This window comes from Plasmodium yoelii, assembly GCF_900002385.2.
Source record: "Plasmodium yoelii strain 17X genome assembly, chromosome: 14".
Taxonomy (NCBI): domain Eukaryota; phylum Apicomplexa; class Aconoidasida; order Haemosporida; family Plasmodiidae; genus Plasmodium; species Plasmodium yoelii.
In genome coordinates, this window is record NC_036186.2 from 2,552,254 (window position 1) to 2,569,668 (window position 17,415).

Consider the following 17,415-nt stretch of genomic DNA (forward strand, 5'->3'; position numbering starts at 1 on the left):
TCATTAATACTACAATCGGTATTTACATATTTTTTTTTATCATGATATGTTTATTCAAAATATTGCCCTTAATCTTTTGTATGCCTTATAATATATATGACATACTGTATAAAAATTATTTTAAAATTATTTATTTAAAGGAATGTTATTTGTTTTATCTATATATATTACAAATTATTGTTTGTAAAAGTAGCATAAAAAAAAAAAAAAAAAAAATAAAAAAAAAATATTCTATATGTGATTAGCTTTTTAAAAAATATTATTTTTAAATAGAGTTGGAAAAGGGAGAGATTAAATTTCTACACATAAAAAAAAAGAAAGGGGAAACGCGTTTAAAAGGGTAAGATATTTTATATATTTCCACAAAAATAATGAATTAAAAATGTACATATATATTATGCATGTATGTATGTATGTATGTATGTATATATATATATACTCCTTTATACATGTTTAAAAGGTGATTAAAAATAAAAAATAAAAAATATAAAACATTATTAAAGTAGTAGTAATAGTAAGAAAAAAAGAAAAAACGTGGCTGCTGAATTGTAAATGATACTAAGCCGTAGTGTACTACCGCGTATTTTAAAATGCACATTAATTTTTATACAAAAAAAGGAAAATATATATTATTTTTATTAACATGAAATTTTCACAAAGATAAATATATTTTATGGTTATGTGATATATTAATGGATTGCTGAATAATGTTTTTTTTAACTTGCCACTTTTAATTTGACATAAAATATTAGGGTTGTTTACCTTGCTTATACATGGTACTAATTTTGTTTTATGCATATTTTTTTTATAATTTATTAGTAATAAATATATGTAATAATAAGTAAAAAAAAAAAATAAAATAAAAATAAAAATAAAAATAAAAAATAAAAATATAAAATAAAAATATAAAATAATAATTTAAAAAATGTATGGGTTATGCATATTATAGCTCGAAAAAAATTGGGTTTAGGGTATTTTCTATAAGTATTTTTTTATGGTAATTAAATATTGTAGTATTTTTTTTTCACAAGAATAAATATATGTATGTATGCATGTATGTGTGTTGGTGCCTATTTGAATGATAGGAAGTTAGAACGTATCGAAATGTTGACATTGTGATAGATAAAATATGTAGAGATGTATACATGTATATATTGAATTACAACGTTTTTGATAATAAATACATGTATATTTTTGAGTCCTATAAATGTGTATACGTATGTAAACATATATATTATATAATACAGTAAGTTAAATAAAATAGAAGAAAAGGAGAGAATATAATGACAATTTTTATATAAGATGATAGAAGAAAATATCGATGATAAATTTTCTAGTTTCATTTTATTGGAATCTTTAAAAGAAGCTCTAAATCAAATGATAGATGAGTTTTATGTTGAAAAAGATGTTGGAATCAAAATTTATAAGGAAGCTTGTATGGTATGTTAAATAAGGATTACATTTTAAATGGAAAATAGGCATATCTTTTTTCATTTTTTTCATTTTTTTCATTTTTTTCATTTTTTTCATTTCATTTATTTATGTATGTATGTGTGTATGCATGTGTGTATGCATGTATGTATGCATATGCTTGCTTGGTTATTTATTGCAAATTATTAGTTTGTAAGCTCTCCATTTTGTTCACTACATTTTAAAATTTGAATTATACAGAATGTGAAAAAAGAAATAGACGAAAATTCTAGCCAGCTAGCTGATGTTAATATTGCAGGTCAATTAAAAAGCTATTATTGTAGAAATGATATTTGGACATTTTATTTTAAAAACGCTTTATTTAAAATTAGTAAAAATAAAAAAGCAAGAAATTCTGCAAAGGATTATAAAAATTATTTACCATTAAATTTAAAAACATACAAAACCTTTTATAATAAAAAAGATATTTTTTTAAAATCATGTATAGACAATAATAATATAAAATTTTTTACAAATTTTGGAAAATGTTATTCAAAAATAGTTAATAAGGAATATAACGAAAATGAAAATGATGATATATTTTTTTATTATGATGGATTAATAAAAATATTATGTGTTGAAAATTCAACAATTTAATATTTTCTACAAAATAATTTATTCTTAATTTTTTTGTAAGATATATATATATATATCTATTTTCTTAATAATCCATTTAGCTATATATAATTCAATTTAATTATTTTACAATAAAATAAGATATAAAAATATTTTTTCAATTTTGTATAGAAATACATTTTTTTCGTTTAAGTATATAAAAAGTAAAAAGGGAGAGTTTTCCTTTTTTTTTTTTAAAAAACATGAAAGAAACTATAAATAAATTGCACACAAAAATGTATAAAAAAATACATGCACATTTTATGATATAAAAAAAATATAAATAGACATATGAATTAAATTGTATTATACGATACACCATTAAGTGTAGAAATGGCGAAATAACCATAATATGATTATAAAATTGGGTTATTTTAAAACGGGTTTATTTTAATGCTTGTTTATTTTAAAGCTCGTTTATTTTAATATTTGGTCACTATTCACTTGAGTAATGTGTGAAAATAAATAAATGTATTATACATATTATTTTCAATTATAAGTTTTATGGTAAATATATTATAGTGGTTACGAAGTGAAAATAGAAAAAATAAAAATATCTTGTATGGTCTCATAAGGTTGTTAAATGTGTAATTTCATTGTATATGTAGAATTGCGATATTTTCTCAAAATATAAAATGGCATAGCATTCGAATTAAAAGGTGGATTAAAAAGTGGATTAAAAAAATGAATAAAAAAATGAATAAAAAAGTGGAATAAAAAAATGAATTAAAAAAATCTTTATACTTTTTCAAGTGTAATTGTATGTTTAAGGGATGTGCATATTTTATATATGCTCATGAAAATTTAATTATTATAATAGATATTAGTGAAAATATTTGATAATTTTGAATAAAAAAAAAATATAGAAAGATGTTAAAATATAGTTTTAAGTATTAATATACATTGTATATATGTAATAAATAAATTGTTTATTTGTATATCAAGTTTAAAAAATATAATATTTTGAAACTTTTTTGATATATGTGATGATCCTCTCATGTAGTTATTAATTCTTTTCATTTTGAAAAAAATTATAAGAATTGAAAATTTACTTATAAATTTAAAAATTGATATTTAAACTTTTACTGTTTATTTTGATTGCTATCTTTTTTTTTATTATGTATATTTTTTTCTCTTTTAATAAAATGGAATTTATATAAATGATTTTATAATTTGTTTCGTTTCAAATAGCTAAACAAAAATAAAAATATTAACTGTTAATATGGATAATAGTTTGGATAAATTATTTTCTAAACAAGAAAGGCTTTATAAGGAAATAATTGAAGCAAACTGTTTTTATGTAAAGAAACTTAATGAATGGATAGGTGATAAATATGTAAAAAGATTAAAATTAAAGAAAGACGATATTACTTTAACTCCTAAATTATTAATAAATAGGGCACAATCAAGTAAGCAAAATAAAATAATATATGTATGAATTGGATAAAATTCAAGTTTTTGGAAAAATAAGATATATAAAAATGTAGAATAATTGTGTGCAATTTTTCCAGTAAAAAAAAAATATTTTTTTTTTTTTTTTTTTTTTTTTTTTTTTTTCAGAAGCTAGTCGGTGTAGAGTGTGTGGACTATGTATTGAAAAAAAAGGATTACGAATAGGATATCCATCCAAAGATCCTAGAGGGAATTATGGATACATTAGTTGTTGGGTTCATTTAGAATGTAGTAAAAAATTATTATATGCTGTTTTATATGTCGAAGAAAATAAGGAATGTTTAAAAAAATATTTAACAAATAGTGAAGAAATTACCTGCACAAGTGATCATAATAATTATGAACAGTTCATACATAAAAATATAAAATGGGAAATATTTTTTGGACATTATGATGAACTAGACGATGAAGAAAAAGAAAAACTAAAAGAGATAACTAAACCATATGATGCAAAAGATTACGAAGATGGAAAAAATAGTTTTGAGATATTAATAAAGAAAGAAAAAGATGTTGCATTTTCAAATAGTTTGATGAAAACAGAAAAAAAACAAATAATTAATTGTGAATTAAATGTACCAAAGGAACTTAAATTTGAATTGTTAAAATATCAAAAAGAAGGTGTATCATGGATGATAAATCAGGAAAATTCAAAACATAAAGGGGGGATACTTGCCGATGAAATGGGTATGGGAAAAACCATACAAGCAATCACATTAATATTGTGCCAAAAAATTAATAGGATGGAAAATAGTGTAAAGGAAATAAAAGGGGAAGCGGAAGAAGCGAAAGGAGAAGCGAAAGACGAAGCGAAAGGAGAAGCGAAAAACGAAGTGAACAAACGCACCAATGGTTGCATAAAAAAGGAGGCGAGTGTAGCGAACTATGCCAATAATATGGATGATAATTCTAACTTGGTAAAAAGTGAAATTAAAGTAAAAGAAGAAGAGTCAGAAAAGAGCATTATTTTGATCGAAAGTGATGAGAATAAATGTTTTGGAATGAAAAGAAAATCAAAATATTTTTCTAAATCTGAAAAAGATAAAAATAATAAAAAGAGAAATAGTAAGAACAATATAAATAAAGCTAGTACAGAAAAAAGTTTTAAAAATAATAGTTCAGAAAAAGTGTTACATGGTCAAACATTAATAATAGCACCTATTGCAGCTGTAATGCAATGGAAATCAGAAATAGAAAAATTTATTGAAAAAGATTTTTTAAAAGTTTATATATATCATGGTAATTATAAAAAGATATCTTCTAAAGAATTATTGGAATATGATGTTGTTATAACATCATATGCTATGGTAGAAGTAAATTTTCGAAAAATTATAAATAAACTTAAAGTATCATGTGAATATTGTGGTAGATTATATTTACCATCAACATTAGTTATACACCAAAAATATTTTTGTGGACCTAATGCTGTTAGAACTGAAAAATTAAAAAAAAGAAAAAAAAAAAATAAAGATACAGCACTTGTTGCTATGAAAAAATTTGATGATCATTTTGTGCCTACCCCAAAAAATGTTTTTTTAGAAATTTTAAATGAGAATAAAGAAAATATAAAAGATCATAAAAACATAAAGAGGGAATTACAAAAAGGGGATGAAAAAATAGATAAAATAAAAAATAATAAAATTACAAAAAAAAATGTACCATTTGAAGAAAATGAGGTTATAATATTAAGTTCTAGAGAATCTCAAAGTGATAGTTCTGCATCTAAGGAATCTATTTTTTCTCCTTTGCTTCGTAAAACATCAAGTCGAGTAATAGATTTATGTAATGTAGGTTTTGAGAAAGAAGCAATTGAAAAAAGTATAGAAGATATATATAAAAAAAAAAAAAAAAATATACAATGGAATATAATTATAAAATATCTATTACAAAATCATTCATATAGTATAGATATGAATAATAAATGTAAAGATGTTTTAGTAGACATATATTTGAGTGATACTAATATAGAAGAGCATGAACTTAAAAGCTTAAATATGGGAGAACTGAAAGTATTATTAATTACTATGGGTAAACATGTATTTGGTACAAAAATTGAATTAATAAATCGTGTGATAGTATCAGCTAAATATATAAGACAGGAATTAGAAGAAGAAGAGAAAAAAATTGAAGATAATAATAAAAAGAAGGTGAAAAAAGGTAACAAAAATTGTAAATCTATGATTAAAACGGGTGGGAAAAATGGTGGTAAAAGGGGTGGTAAAATGGGTGGTAAAAAGGGTTCAATTGACTTAAATAGTTATAGTGACTCGAATTATGTTCATACTAGTTCTGAAGATGATAAAAAGGAAGATAGTGAAAGTGTATTGGCAAAAGATGGTGGTAAAAATAATCGTAAAAGGCGTAAAACTATTGGTAGTTGCGCAATAACAAAAAGGGAAAACATTGATGAAATAAATAACAAAATCAAAAAAGAAAAAAAAGAACAAAAAGAAAAAAAAAATAGTAGCAAAATTTCTGAACAGTGCATAAAAAAAAGGAAAACGTATAGTATTGAAAATAGTAAAAATAGTAATGGTGAGCACTTTTCTATTAGATCATCTCCTAGATTGGCTGCCAAATCATCTGGGGGGTTGTCAGCCAAATTATCTGGTGGTTTGTCCTCTAAAGGGTCAGGTCGGTTGTCCTCTAAAGGGTCAGGTGGTTTGTCCTCTAAAGGGTCAGGTAGATTGAGAGCCAAATCGTCTGATGATTCTTCGGTGAATTATTTGGGAAGTCAAATTGAGGATTCTAGCGAAAGTTTTTATGAAGAAAACGAAAATAGCAGTGATACTGTTATGTCATATGATTCAATAATTATTGAAAAGAATAAAATAAAAAAAAAAAATATGAAAAAAAAAGGGTCAGATATATTTGATGAAAGTATATTACATTTAATAGAATGGAATAGAATAATATTAGATGAAGCACATAGAATAAAAAATAGGATAGCATCAACAAGCCAATCTATTTTTAATTTAAAATGTTCAGGATATAGATGGTGTTTAACTGGAACCCCATTACAAAACCGTATTGGAGAATTATACAGTTTAATACGTTTTTTAGAATTTTATCCATATGCTTATTATTTTTGTTCAAAAAAAGATTGTAAATGTTCACTTATAAATTTTGAAATGAAAGATAATAAATATTGTAATATTTGTGATCATACAAGAATGTCTCATTTTAATTACTTTAATAAAAGAATATTAAAACCTATACAATCATTTGGATATAATGGAGAAGGAATAAATAGTATGTTTTATCTAAAAAATGAAATTTTAGATGAAATATTACTTAGAAGAACAAAAAATGAAAGAGAAAAAGATATAAAATTGAAACCATTGGTAGTTACTATTAGAAAAGATAAGTTATCAAATGAAGAAAAAGATTTTTATGAATCTTTATATAAAAAAACAACAACTCAATTTGATAAATATGTTAAATCAAATACAGTTTTACATAATTATGCTCATATTTTTGATTTATTAAGTAGATTAAGACAAGCAGCTGATCATCCATATTTAATTCTTTTTGGTAACTCATTTTTAAGTGACCCTTCTGGTAAATTTATAAAAAAAAATTCTACAATTATTCCAGCAATTTCAAATGATTTTGTATGTGGGATATGTTTGGAAAATGTGCCAAGAAAAAATAATGTTAATACAAAATGTAATCATCATTTTCATAAAAATTGTTTAAAACAATATATTGAAAGTTTCGAAATAGAAAATAAAGGTAATGAAGATAATGAAAATTTTAGTATAACCAAATATAAAACATATAATATTGTGAGCAATTGTTCAGATAGCGAAAAATGTGACAATGCAAATATGATTGTATTTGGAAGTGACGACAAAAATGGGGACAAAAATGGGGGTAGAAACAATCTTGGATTAAACCGAAATTATAAATCGCTTTCAGTTGTTAAGTTTAAGGATCGAGAAAATTCCCAATTTGTTAGTTTAACAAATAATATCGAAAATATAAAAGATCATCCATTAGGATGCCCAGTATGTTATGTTCCATTAACTGTTGATTTCACGGCCTTTGAAAATGAAGAAGACAAAATGGATGATGAAGAAATTATTGTATGTAAAGAAGAAGTTACTCATATTAATAAAAGTTTTATAAATAGAATTAATACTGATGAATATCAAACTAGTACAAAAATTGAAGCTATTTTTGAAGAGGTTCAAAATGTTATATATAATACAGATGATAAGTGTTTAATATTTTCACAATATTGTTCTATGTTAGATTTAATAGAATATCATTTAAAAAAAAATAATATTATATGTTCAAAATTATTAGGATATATGTCAATGGTTTCAAGAAATAACATTTTATATAATTTTAATAATGATAAGCAATTAAGAGTATTACTTATAAGTTTAAAAGCTGGAGGAGAGGGATTAAATTTACAAGTTGCTAATAGAATTTTTATTGTAGATCCTTGGTGGAATCCAGCAGCAGAACTACAAGCCATTCAACGTGCTCATCGTATAGGGCAAACAAAAACGGTCTATGCTATTCGATTTATCATTGAAAATACTGTTGAAGAAAAAATTATACAATTACAAAATAAAAAACAGTTGGTATTTGATTGTACTATTGGTAATTCAGGAAGTGCTATGCAAAAATTAACTAAGGAAGATTTGGCTTTTTTATTTCATGCATAAATATTAAAAGTCTATATATTATTTTTGGTGATGGTTTATATAAGGAGTATCATTTATTATTCACATGTTATATAACTGATTGTATTATTCATATCTTAGGATATAATTAAGTTATTAAAAAGGGGGGTCAATTTTATACTCAATACAAATAAAGACGAATTATGGATATTTGTGAAAAATATAATTAAATTTGAATTTCTTGAAGGAAAACATATTTTGTAAGATTATAGAAGATGGTGTTTTGGCGACATTTATTTATCAAACATTTTTTTATTTACTCATTTTTTTTAAGATATTTGTAAAATTCATATTGTCAAAAAATGTATTTTTAATTTTTTATGTATAAATGGAATTATTATGTATTTGGGTATATACATATTTGCATTATGGATATGCCAAAATTTTGTATATTAATCTTGGCTGGTTTATTTTTTTTAAATGTAATAAATAATTGAACTATTATTAATGATTAATTTTTTAAAACAAAAATAATTATTATTTATTTTAGCAAAAAGTAAAGTTAGCTAATGACAAAAAAAAAATATTAAAAATAACGAAAAATATATTGCACACAAAAATGAAAAAATGGATAAAAAAAAACTTAAAAAATACAAAGACTATGATTTTTGCATTAACTGTTCAGGCAGTTTTGCTAAAAATGGACAAATTAGTGTAGAAAAAAAAAATATGGCTAGCTAAATGGGGAAATTCACATGAATTGGGTAGCTAAAATATTATTATTTAAAATTCAAAATTTGTATTATTTATTTGAGAACGGTCATTATTGATAGGAATAGGTTGGGAATCCATTAAACAATTAATGGGGCATCAAATTAGAGGAACTTGCATGCTATTAAATGAAGGTGATCAGTATTTTGGTTATTTTGGTTATTTTGGTTATTTGGGTTATTTTACTTATTTTTGTTATTTTTGTTAGTTTGCTTTGCTGAATTTACGTTACCATTTGTAATTACAATATCAGTATGAACTTATCTTCTTTGAGTTTAGATTGGCTTGTGATGTTATTAATTTAAATAATATATTGTTCTTCTCAAAAAATATAATTAATTTTGGGTAACCTTTTGAATGTATATTAGTGTCATAACACATGTATTTTTCTGATGATATTATTATAAAATATATTATGATTGTAAAGATAAGAATTATGATAAATAACTTTTGATACTTCGTTTTTTCAAATGTTACTATTACTAAATTTTGTGTTATACAATTTTTTATATATTTATTAAACTGATTTAAATTGCTATAAAATGAAAAATAGAGTGGTATTTTTTTTTTTTAATATTTTCATCTTAATTTTTTTTTGAACTGATTTACAACGATATTATAATCCGTATCATTTGACAATATAATGTCATATTTCTTTTTAAGATTGTGTAATTTTTGATTTTGTTTTTCTTTTGAGGTAGAATATTTATTTTTGATATGTTTTTCTATCGTTTCAAAAGAATAATTATGAAATTTCGATGTATCTAAAAAGCTTGATGTTCCGTCATATATTTGATCTACTTGATTAATATAATTATTTTGAGTAATAATACTAAGACGATCATTTGAATGTATAAGAAAAGAATTTGTAGTATGACATAAATTATTGTTTTGTGTATTATCTTTTATATTTTTTGCAGAATGCAATTTATTTAAATAAAGGAATACATAGAATTTATATTTTTTAAAAAAAATAAATTTATCTTTTGTGTGTTTATTTGATTTTATTTTTGTTTTATTTTTGATTAGTATTTTTTGTATTTCTTTTAATTGATTTTTGTAGAGTGTTTTTGATGTTGACAAATATTTAAGAAGATTTTCATTTTGTATTTTTTTTTTAAGTAGTTCATTTCTTAGTGATAAATATTCTTTATCCATATTTTTTGTATAATTTTTTATTTCATATATTTGTTTTAGTAATTTGAAATATGTAAATTTTAAATAATCATATTCTCTAACAAGTTTTATGTTTTGTCTTTCTTTTAACTGAATTTTATATTTTAAAGATTTGTTATTATTTGCATATAATTTTATTTCGTGTTTTTTTCTATTTAAAATATTTTCTAATATTGATAGTTGTTTTTTATTTTTAAATAATTCTTCGTCTTTTTTAATGATACAATTATTTAATACTTTTTTTTCTTTTGTTAAATGATTTAAAAGTTTTTCTTTTTCATTTAATTTATTTTTGAGAATATAAATAATTTCTTCGTTTTTTTTTCGTTCTCTAACAGCTTCTAATAAATCTTCTGTATTAATTATATTTTCATAATTATCCAAATTTTTATTATATGATGAAATATTTGTATATTTTTTAGAAAAATTTAATAAATTGGCAATATGAGAATAACTGAAATCGTTATTCATATTGTTATTATTCATATTATTATTATTATTATTATTATTATTTGGGTTTGTTATATGATCATGTTCATGTGATAAAGGTTTTACATTTTTATTATTTCGTATATAAATGTTATCTGATGTTAATGATGCAATAATTGCCAACAATTTGTTTTTTTCTTCAACTAACAAATTATAAGAAGATAATATATTTTCATATATTTCATTTTGATTTATATTTCTTTGCTTAATTCGATCTAATATTTGTGTTTTCCATGTTTCTCCCATTTTATCAGCTTTGATTATAGTCTAACAAAAATAGTTATATAAACATTTCGAAAAGAGATGAAAAATACACAAAAAAAGAAAACGAACTATGATTTAATTTTTTTCTAATAGCTCGATATGCTCATCCTATGAGCAAACTATTGCTTTATATAAAATACATATTTATATAAAAAGATAAAGAATATTTATGTATAATTATTTTAAGAGTTTTAATTAAATTGAATATATTTTTTTTTAATTCTTCTATGAATTTTTTTTTTTGTTTTACTTTCATATATATGATGATATGATAACAATGTAATATATGTAAATATTTAAAATATTATATTGGTATTAGATATGTATATAAATTGATGTGAAAAAAGGTCGTAAAACCACAAACGTCGGAAAAATAAAATATAATTTTTGTTGCTATTTATTTCTTAGTATAACTTTTAAATTAACATATTGTATTTTTTAAATATTTTTGATTATAATCAATTGGGTATTTAAAATAGTTGCTAGCCAATTTAATATATACATTTTGTGCTACCCATAAAAATTTATATTTTTTTAACATATAAAATGGACACATACATTTTTTTTTGGAAATCGTTATTTTTATATATCGTTATATATATTTACTATGTATAATTTATGCTAGCCATAATGTAACTTGGGATATGTTTTTAAAATGCTAAATAAGATGAATTATTTATTTGTTAAAATAAAAATAATAATAATAATGCAATAATTTAAGCTGATATGCAATGCGTTTTGCTTATTTAATAGATATTATAAATGGTAAAAAAAAAGAAAAAAAAAAAATATACATATTATATATATATATATATACATATTATATATATAGTTGAAGGGTATGAACAATTGTGCTAACAAATGATGTATATCATAAAAGCGTTAAATTATATTACACTAGCTTTGATATATTTTTTTTAAAATGTCTATACTTTTTATATAGAAATAAATTAGTATAATATATATATGTTATATTGTTTTATGTTTCGTATATGTATCAATATTTATTTATGTGTTTTTATTAGTTTATGTTAAAACTCATGTATAGAAAAATGTGACTGTGAATCTTTCAAATTGTCAATTATATTCTAAAAATGATGGAAGAGAAATAAAAAAAAAAATGATAAATTAATAAGCATATTTAAATGAGAAAGGGTTGTTAAAATTTGTATGATTTTAGTATCATATATATTTATTACTTGAACGGGATCATTTTTTTTATTTGGTTCATCTTGTTTGATAGGATTTGTTTTTCTTTTGTAAAACCTAAGGTTGGTATGAAGGTATATGTGTGTGTATATATATATATATATATGTACGTATTTGTTAGTTTATACTATTTTTGTCTGAACAAAAATTAGTATATTTATTAACGGTTCATAAGGAAATATTATTTTATAAAAAATTGCATGGATATGTAAAATGTGCGATTTTACATGTAGTCCAAGAGCCATGTATGTTTTGCATCTTCACAGCTAAATGGAAAAATGAAATAAAACATAATAAAATGTAATAGAGCATAATAAAATAATAGAGTATAATAGAATGTGATAAAATAAAGCAGTGGGCTGAGTAATTTCGTTGAAGTATAATTTTAAAATAAAAATGAAAAATTTTAGTATGTTTTAGTGAATTTTATTTTTGTTTAATTGTTACTCATTGGGATCTCCAAAGCTTTTGTCTTTGATTAAAAAATTAAGTTTTTTTTCTTTTGTCAAACGCTTCCAACATGGTTCCTTATTAAGAAAAAGAATACAAAGATTAAATTTATTTATAAAATATAAAAATTTGGTAAATAGTATATATGTGGATAGCTAACTTGGCTCTTCTTCTGAATGGTCAGTTTTAATCCTCTCTCAAGATGAATATAAGAGCATTTCTGCATAAGGTTTTGAATAAAGCAATGTATATATATGTATACATATATATGTGTATGCATTATTTACATACATGTATATGTGTGTGTATTATTTATATGTGCAGGTGTGGAGTTGACTGAATTTGTATGCAAAAATGATGAAAACCTCGGGTATTATTGGCCTTAATAAATCTAAGCTTAATTCTACGTCTTCTCCGTGTTTATTTGTAGCAGATATGTGAATATTACTATAAGATGTTATGGAAATATAAATAAAGAATATAATAATATTAACACATTAATTATAATTCTTCAAAAATAAAAGATGAATATTAATTTGAAGGTATAACAAAACGAATAAAAACTAATGGGTTTTAAAACGATTAATGTGGAAATATGTTAAAGGTAAATTAAAAAGAGCAACACACACACACATATATATATATATATATATATATATATATATATATATATTTAGGTATATATGCATATGTTTCAAAGGTATAAACTAATGAGATATCACGTTTGAAATAAAACTGTTTTAATCATCAATTATTTATTTATTTTTAAATATAACTTTTCTGTAAATTTAACATCTTGCTTTGAAATTGATTCAATCAAAACCATCAAAGTAATTTTATGGGAATGCTGTCCCCATCGAACAGTTGGGGTTTCTTTTCTGGAAAATGTCAAATAAAGACGGAAAAAAATGATAGTAAATTATCTAGGTTTTAATTAATATAATTGGTTTATGAATAATAAATAATATATATATGGTAGCCTTATATATGAAAACCTTGAACTTTTTTTTAATTAAAATTTATAATATTTTAAAATAGTAATAATTAAATAAAATATTTACTGTTGTATTGAGGATCCAAATATGAAAATATGTAACAATATAATCAGGTATATGATGTTTATCATTTTATTATTTTATAATTTTATTAGTAGTATATATATGAAAATATTTTTAGACAAGAATGAAAATGTATATATAATGTCGCATATATAAAAATATGTTAGAGCTATTAAAATGAGATATAAATTAGTTGTATAATTTTGTTCAATAAAAATTGTTTTACAAAAAAAAGGGAATATGATATATTCTATATTTTACCATTATTATCATTAAATAATCAAAATATAATAAAACATATAAATATTTTAACAACTGTTAGGTTATTAAATATTCTATAAGTATGGTAATACATATATATTAATTAATATATATATTTTTAAAAAGTGTGTGCAAATGTTATATTTATATGAATGTACATATACTTGAAATTTTTTTTTTTTTTTTTCGCTAGCTAGAATATAGGTGAAAAAAAAAGAAAAAAGCTAGTAAAAAATTACACAGTAGTATACAAAATTGCACAGTAGTATACAAAATTGCACAGTAGTATACAAAATTATAATGATAATAAAATGAAAATAATATTTTAGATATGAAAAAATACAAACAAATAATAGTAAAAAATAATGATTAAATGTTAACTTATCAAATTTAATAATGAAATATTTGTGTAAAATTACCAGCCGTTTTTTAAAAAGGATTAAGGAAAATATAACATATGATGGTATTGAAATTGTAGAGGGATAAAAATAATAAAATCAAAAAGAGAAAAAAATGATAAAGCCTATTATATTTTATAGCTTAAAAACTGTTATTTTTATATTTTCATTTTTATCATAATCTTATTTAAAATAATTTTAGAAGAACATATGATTAATGAAAACTGAAACATGTTACAGTTGTCTTATTTGTAATTCTTTAATTTAGAAATTGTTATATATGTTCTTTATTTGTACGCCTATAATAAGACTCATTTTTAGCGTTATTTATAAAAAAGGTATATATGTAAATATATATATATATATATATATATATATATATATATGATATGTTATTTTTCTCCTATTTGAGTACTCTATTTTGATAATATTTAGATTGTAGCAGTTGATAGTTTTGATTGGATTGTATATATTGTTGGATGAACTTATAAAGAAATGAAGCTTTTTAATTATTATTGGATGAGAAAAATGTTTGCACAATTTTAATATGACCAAGTGGTGTTAATGGTGTTTTATGGATATTTATATTTTAATGTTTTTTATGATAATAATTATAAATTTAAATAATTTATAGTTTCTTCTTTTTATTATTATTTTTTATTTTGATTTTGTCTATATACTATGTAGTGTTATTTATACAAATATATAATGAATAAATTTTTAATATATTTTTATGAAACCTGTTATTTTTAATTATTTAAAATGTTCATATAAATAAATAAAACTTATTATATACGCATTATGTTTTATAAATTTGTTTGTTTATAAATTATATTTTTTATGAATTACATTTTTTATGAATTTATTTGTTTATAATTTATATTTTTATAAATTACAATTTTTATGAATTACAATTTTTATGAATTATATTTTTATGAATTATATTTTTATGAATAAGCATAGAGTTGTAAGTTTAACCACGTTTTTTAAAAATGAAAAATATATTAAAATTTGAAACTTGTCATAGAGTTTAATTTTAAGAGTATGCATGTATATTTATTCACGTATATATATTGATAGGAATTTTGTTTATAGTTTTCAATTTTATATGCGGATACAACTTTTATATTTTTAAAAATATCAATTTAAAAAATTATATTAATAAAAAACTACTTTAATTATTTCTTTAGTATTATTAATAATATACATAATTATTTCCAATATTTATGTTTTATAGTAATTGATTAGTTATGAATATTATATATTTATTTATGAATTAAAAAAAAAAAATATAACTATTACCATATAAATAGGATGGTTAATAAATAATATATATTTTTTGTAAATTTAAGAGTTAAAGAATTTTATACTTAGTAAGATTTGGTAAAAAAAAATTAGAAGAGGGTTTTAGTATTTTTCGATATATTATTATGTATATGCATTATTATATTAAAATTTGATTTATGCATAATTTATATTAGAGGGGTAATTGTGTATCATTACATTTTATACTTAAACTTTGAATGTATTAGTATTAAAATAATAAATGGAAAAAGAAAAGGGTAATTTTAATTTGAATGGAATTTTGAATTTATCCAAAAAAACTAAGAGTACAAATTTTGGTAGTGGCAGTTCATTTAATAGAGAAGATTCAAAATTAGTTTATGATAATAATCGAGACAGTTTAAAATATCAAGACGATGATCAAATTAGTAATTACACAATTTATGATTATTCCAAAAGATTCTTTACTATTTTAAGTATGTAGAATATATTTAAAAAAAATAAATTAGTGATTTATGGATACATGTCTTATATACCCTATAATAGCAAAACAGATATTATTTTATTTTTATTATATTTTTACTATATTTTTACTATTTTTTAGATTACATTTTTTGTATACTTGGAATAATTTGTGCTTGGGGAGCAATAGTATGATTTATAAAAAAATAAAATTATCCTTAACATTATAAGAATGGACATCGGCATTTTTGTATTTAATTAATGTGTTGCATATGTGAAACGTTATTTGTGTGGATATATTACATATATTATATATATATTATATATATTTTTTTTTTTTTTTTTTTTTTTTTTTTTAAAGGATTCGCTAGTCATAATAATTTCAAAGGGGAATCGTTATGTTTCTTTGAGTTGTTACATTTTAATAATTTTAATTAGCATTACAATAATATCGTTATACATAAAATTCGTTGATAAAGATTACAAACCATATGATTTTTTTTAATTATATGATTTGTAATTTTGTTATCTGTTTTTAATATATTTTTTTGGGGGTATGTTTCATTTGTTAATTTTGTATAAAATATTTTTCAAGTTAAAAATAAGTTATACTAAATATGTTTATATATTTGTGTGTATGATCCCCTAATTTTATTTTTTGGATATATAAAAGAATCTCATGTATAGAGAAAATAAAATATACATAAAAAACTTGTTGTTTCAACAACTTTTTAGTTTGATTTAAAAAAATGTAAAAATAAAATTTTCTTTTTATTTTAATTGTAATTAATATAGTTGTTTTGGTAATAAAATTAATAAGGGAAGTGAAAATATAAAAAAGACAATTTATAAGTAGAAATGGTTATAAGATTAGTAAATTAACATTTATATTTTTTTGACGTGCATGAATAATATTTATTAAATTAATAAGTCCTATAATAAATATATTAATATTAATATTAATATTAATATTAATATTTTATTTGAATATTTAATGTGTGTAAAATAATGTTTTCTTTTCATTTTTCAAAGTGGTAGCTAAAAAATAAAAAAAAAAAAAAAACTAGAATTTTATTTACCCTTTCCAAAGCACATATTAAAAAATAATATTTGATTAAGATCTAAATAAGAAAAAAGGCTCGACTCATTTTAATGAATAACTTTAATAGCAAGTTTATTAATTTGTGCAAATGAACATATATAAATGAAACTGTTCGAAAAATAATAATTAAATTATGTCTATTTGTATTTGAATAGAATTGTTCTATACATAATAAAGATAATATAAATTAAGAAGATAATTAAACAATTTTGACAAATTATTTTAGTACTAATAATTTTGTTAATGATATTTAACTAAAGATTAAAAATATATGTAATACCAAAAGTTGTCTATTTCTATTTTTTTGTTTTAAAAATAAT

At 20.9% G+C, this 17,415-nt stretch overlaps 5 protein-coding genes across 5 annotated transcripts; 3 read left to right on the forward strand and 2 right to left on the reverse strand.

Annotated features, from left to right (window-relative positions):
- Positions 1 to 1,302: 1,302 nt before the first annotated feature.
- Positions 1,303 to 2,067, forward strand: PY17X_1466200 (transcription initiation factor IIA subunit 2, putative; the record flags this gene model as incomplete). Its single annotated transcript, XM_022957732.1, has 2 exons — positions 1,303 to 1,440; positions 1,672 to 2,067. The coding sequence occupies 2 exons, from the start codon at positions 1,303 to 1,305 to the stop codon at positions 2,065 to 2,067; spliced, it is 534 nt and encodes a 177-aa protein (XP_022813073.1).
- Positions 2,068 to 3,307: 1,240 nt separating this feature from the next.
- Positions 3,308 to 8,213, forward strand: PY17X_1466300 (DNA repair protein, putative; the record flags this gene model as incomplete). The annotated part of the gene is made up of 2 exons (XM_022957733.1): positions 3,308 to 3,494; positions 3,646 to 8,213. The coding sequence occupies 2 exons, from the start codon at positions 3,308 to 3,310 to the stop codon at positions 8,211 to 8,213; spliced, it is 4,755 nt and encodes a 1,584-aa protein (XP_022813074.1).
- Positions 8,214 to 9,521: 1,308 nt separating this feature from the next.
- Positions 9,522 to 10,853, reverse strand: PY17X_1466400 (conserved protein, unknown function; the record flags this gene model as incomplete). The annotated part of the gene is made up of 1 exon (XM_022957734.1): positions 9,522 to 10,853. The coding sequence occupies one exon, from the start codon at positions 10,851 to 10,853 to the stop codon at positions 9,522 to 9,524; it is 1,332 nt and encodes a 443-aa protein (XP_022813075.1).
- Positions 10,854 to 11,902: 1,049 nt separating this feature from the next.
- PY17X_1466500 (HSP20-like chaperone, putative) lies at positions 11,903 to 13,656 on the reverse strand (the record flags this gene model as incomplete). Its single annotated transcript, XM_022957735.1, has 8 exons — positions 11,903 to 11,959; positions 12,071 to 12,137; positions 12,308 to 12,346; positions 12,528 to 12,607; positions 12,691 to 12,750; positions 12,896 to 12,977; positions 13,307 to 13,408; positions 13,592 to 13,656. 8 exons carry the CDS (start codon positions 13,654 to 13,656, stop codon positions 11,903 to 11,905), a joined length of 552 nt encoding a protein of 183 aa, XP_022813076.1.
- A 2,137-nt stretch (positions 13,657 to 15,793) lies between these two features.
- Positions 15,794 to 16,498, forward strand: PY17X_1466600 (conserved Plasmodium protein, unknown function; the record flags this gene model as incomplete). The annotated part of the gene is made up of 3 exons (XM_022957736.1): positions 15,794 to 16,007; positions 16,136 to 16,182; positions 16,355 to 16,498. 3 exons carry the CDS (start codon positions 15,794 to 15,796, stop codon positions 16,496 to 16,498), a joined length of 405 nt encoding a protein of 134 aa, XP_022813077.1.
- Between the last annotated feature and the right edge of the window lie 917 nt (positions 16,499 to 17,415).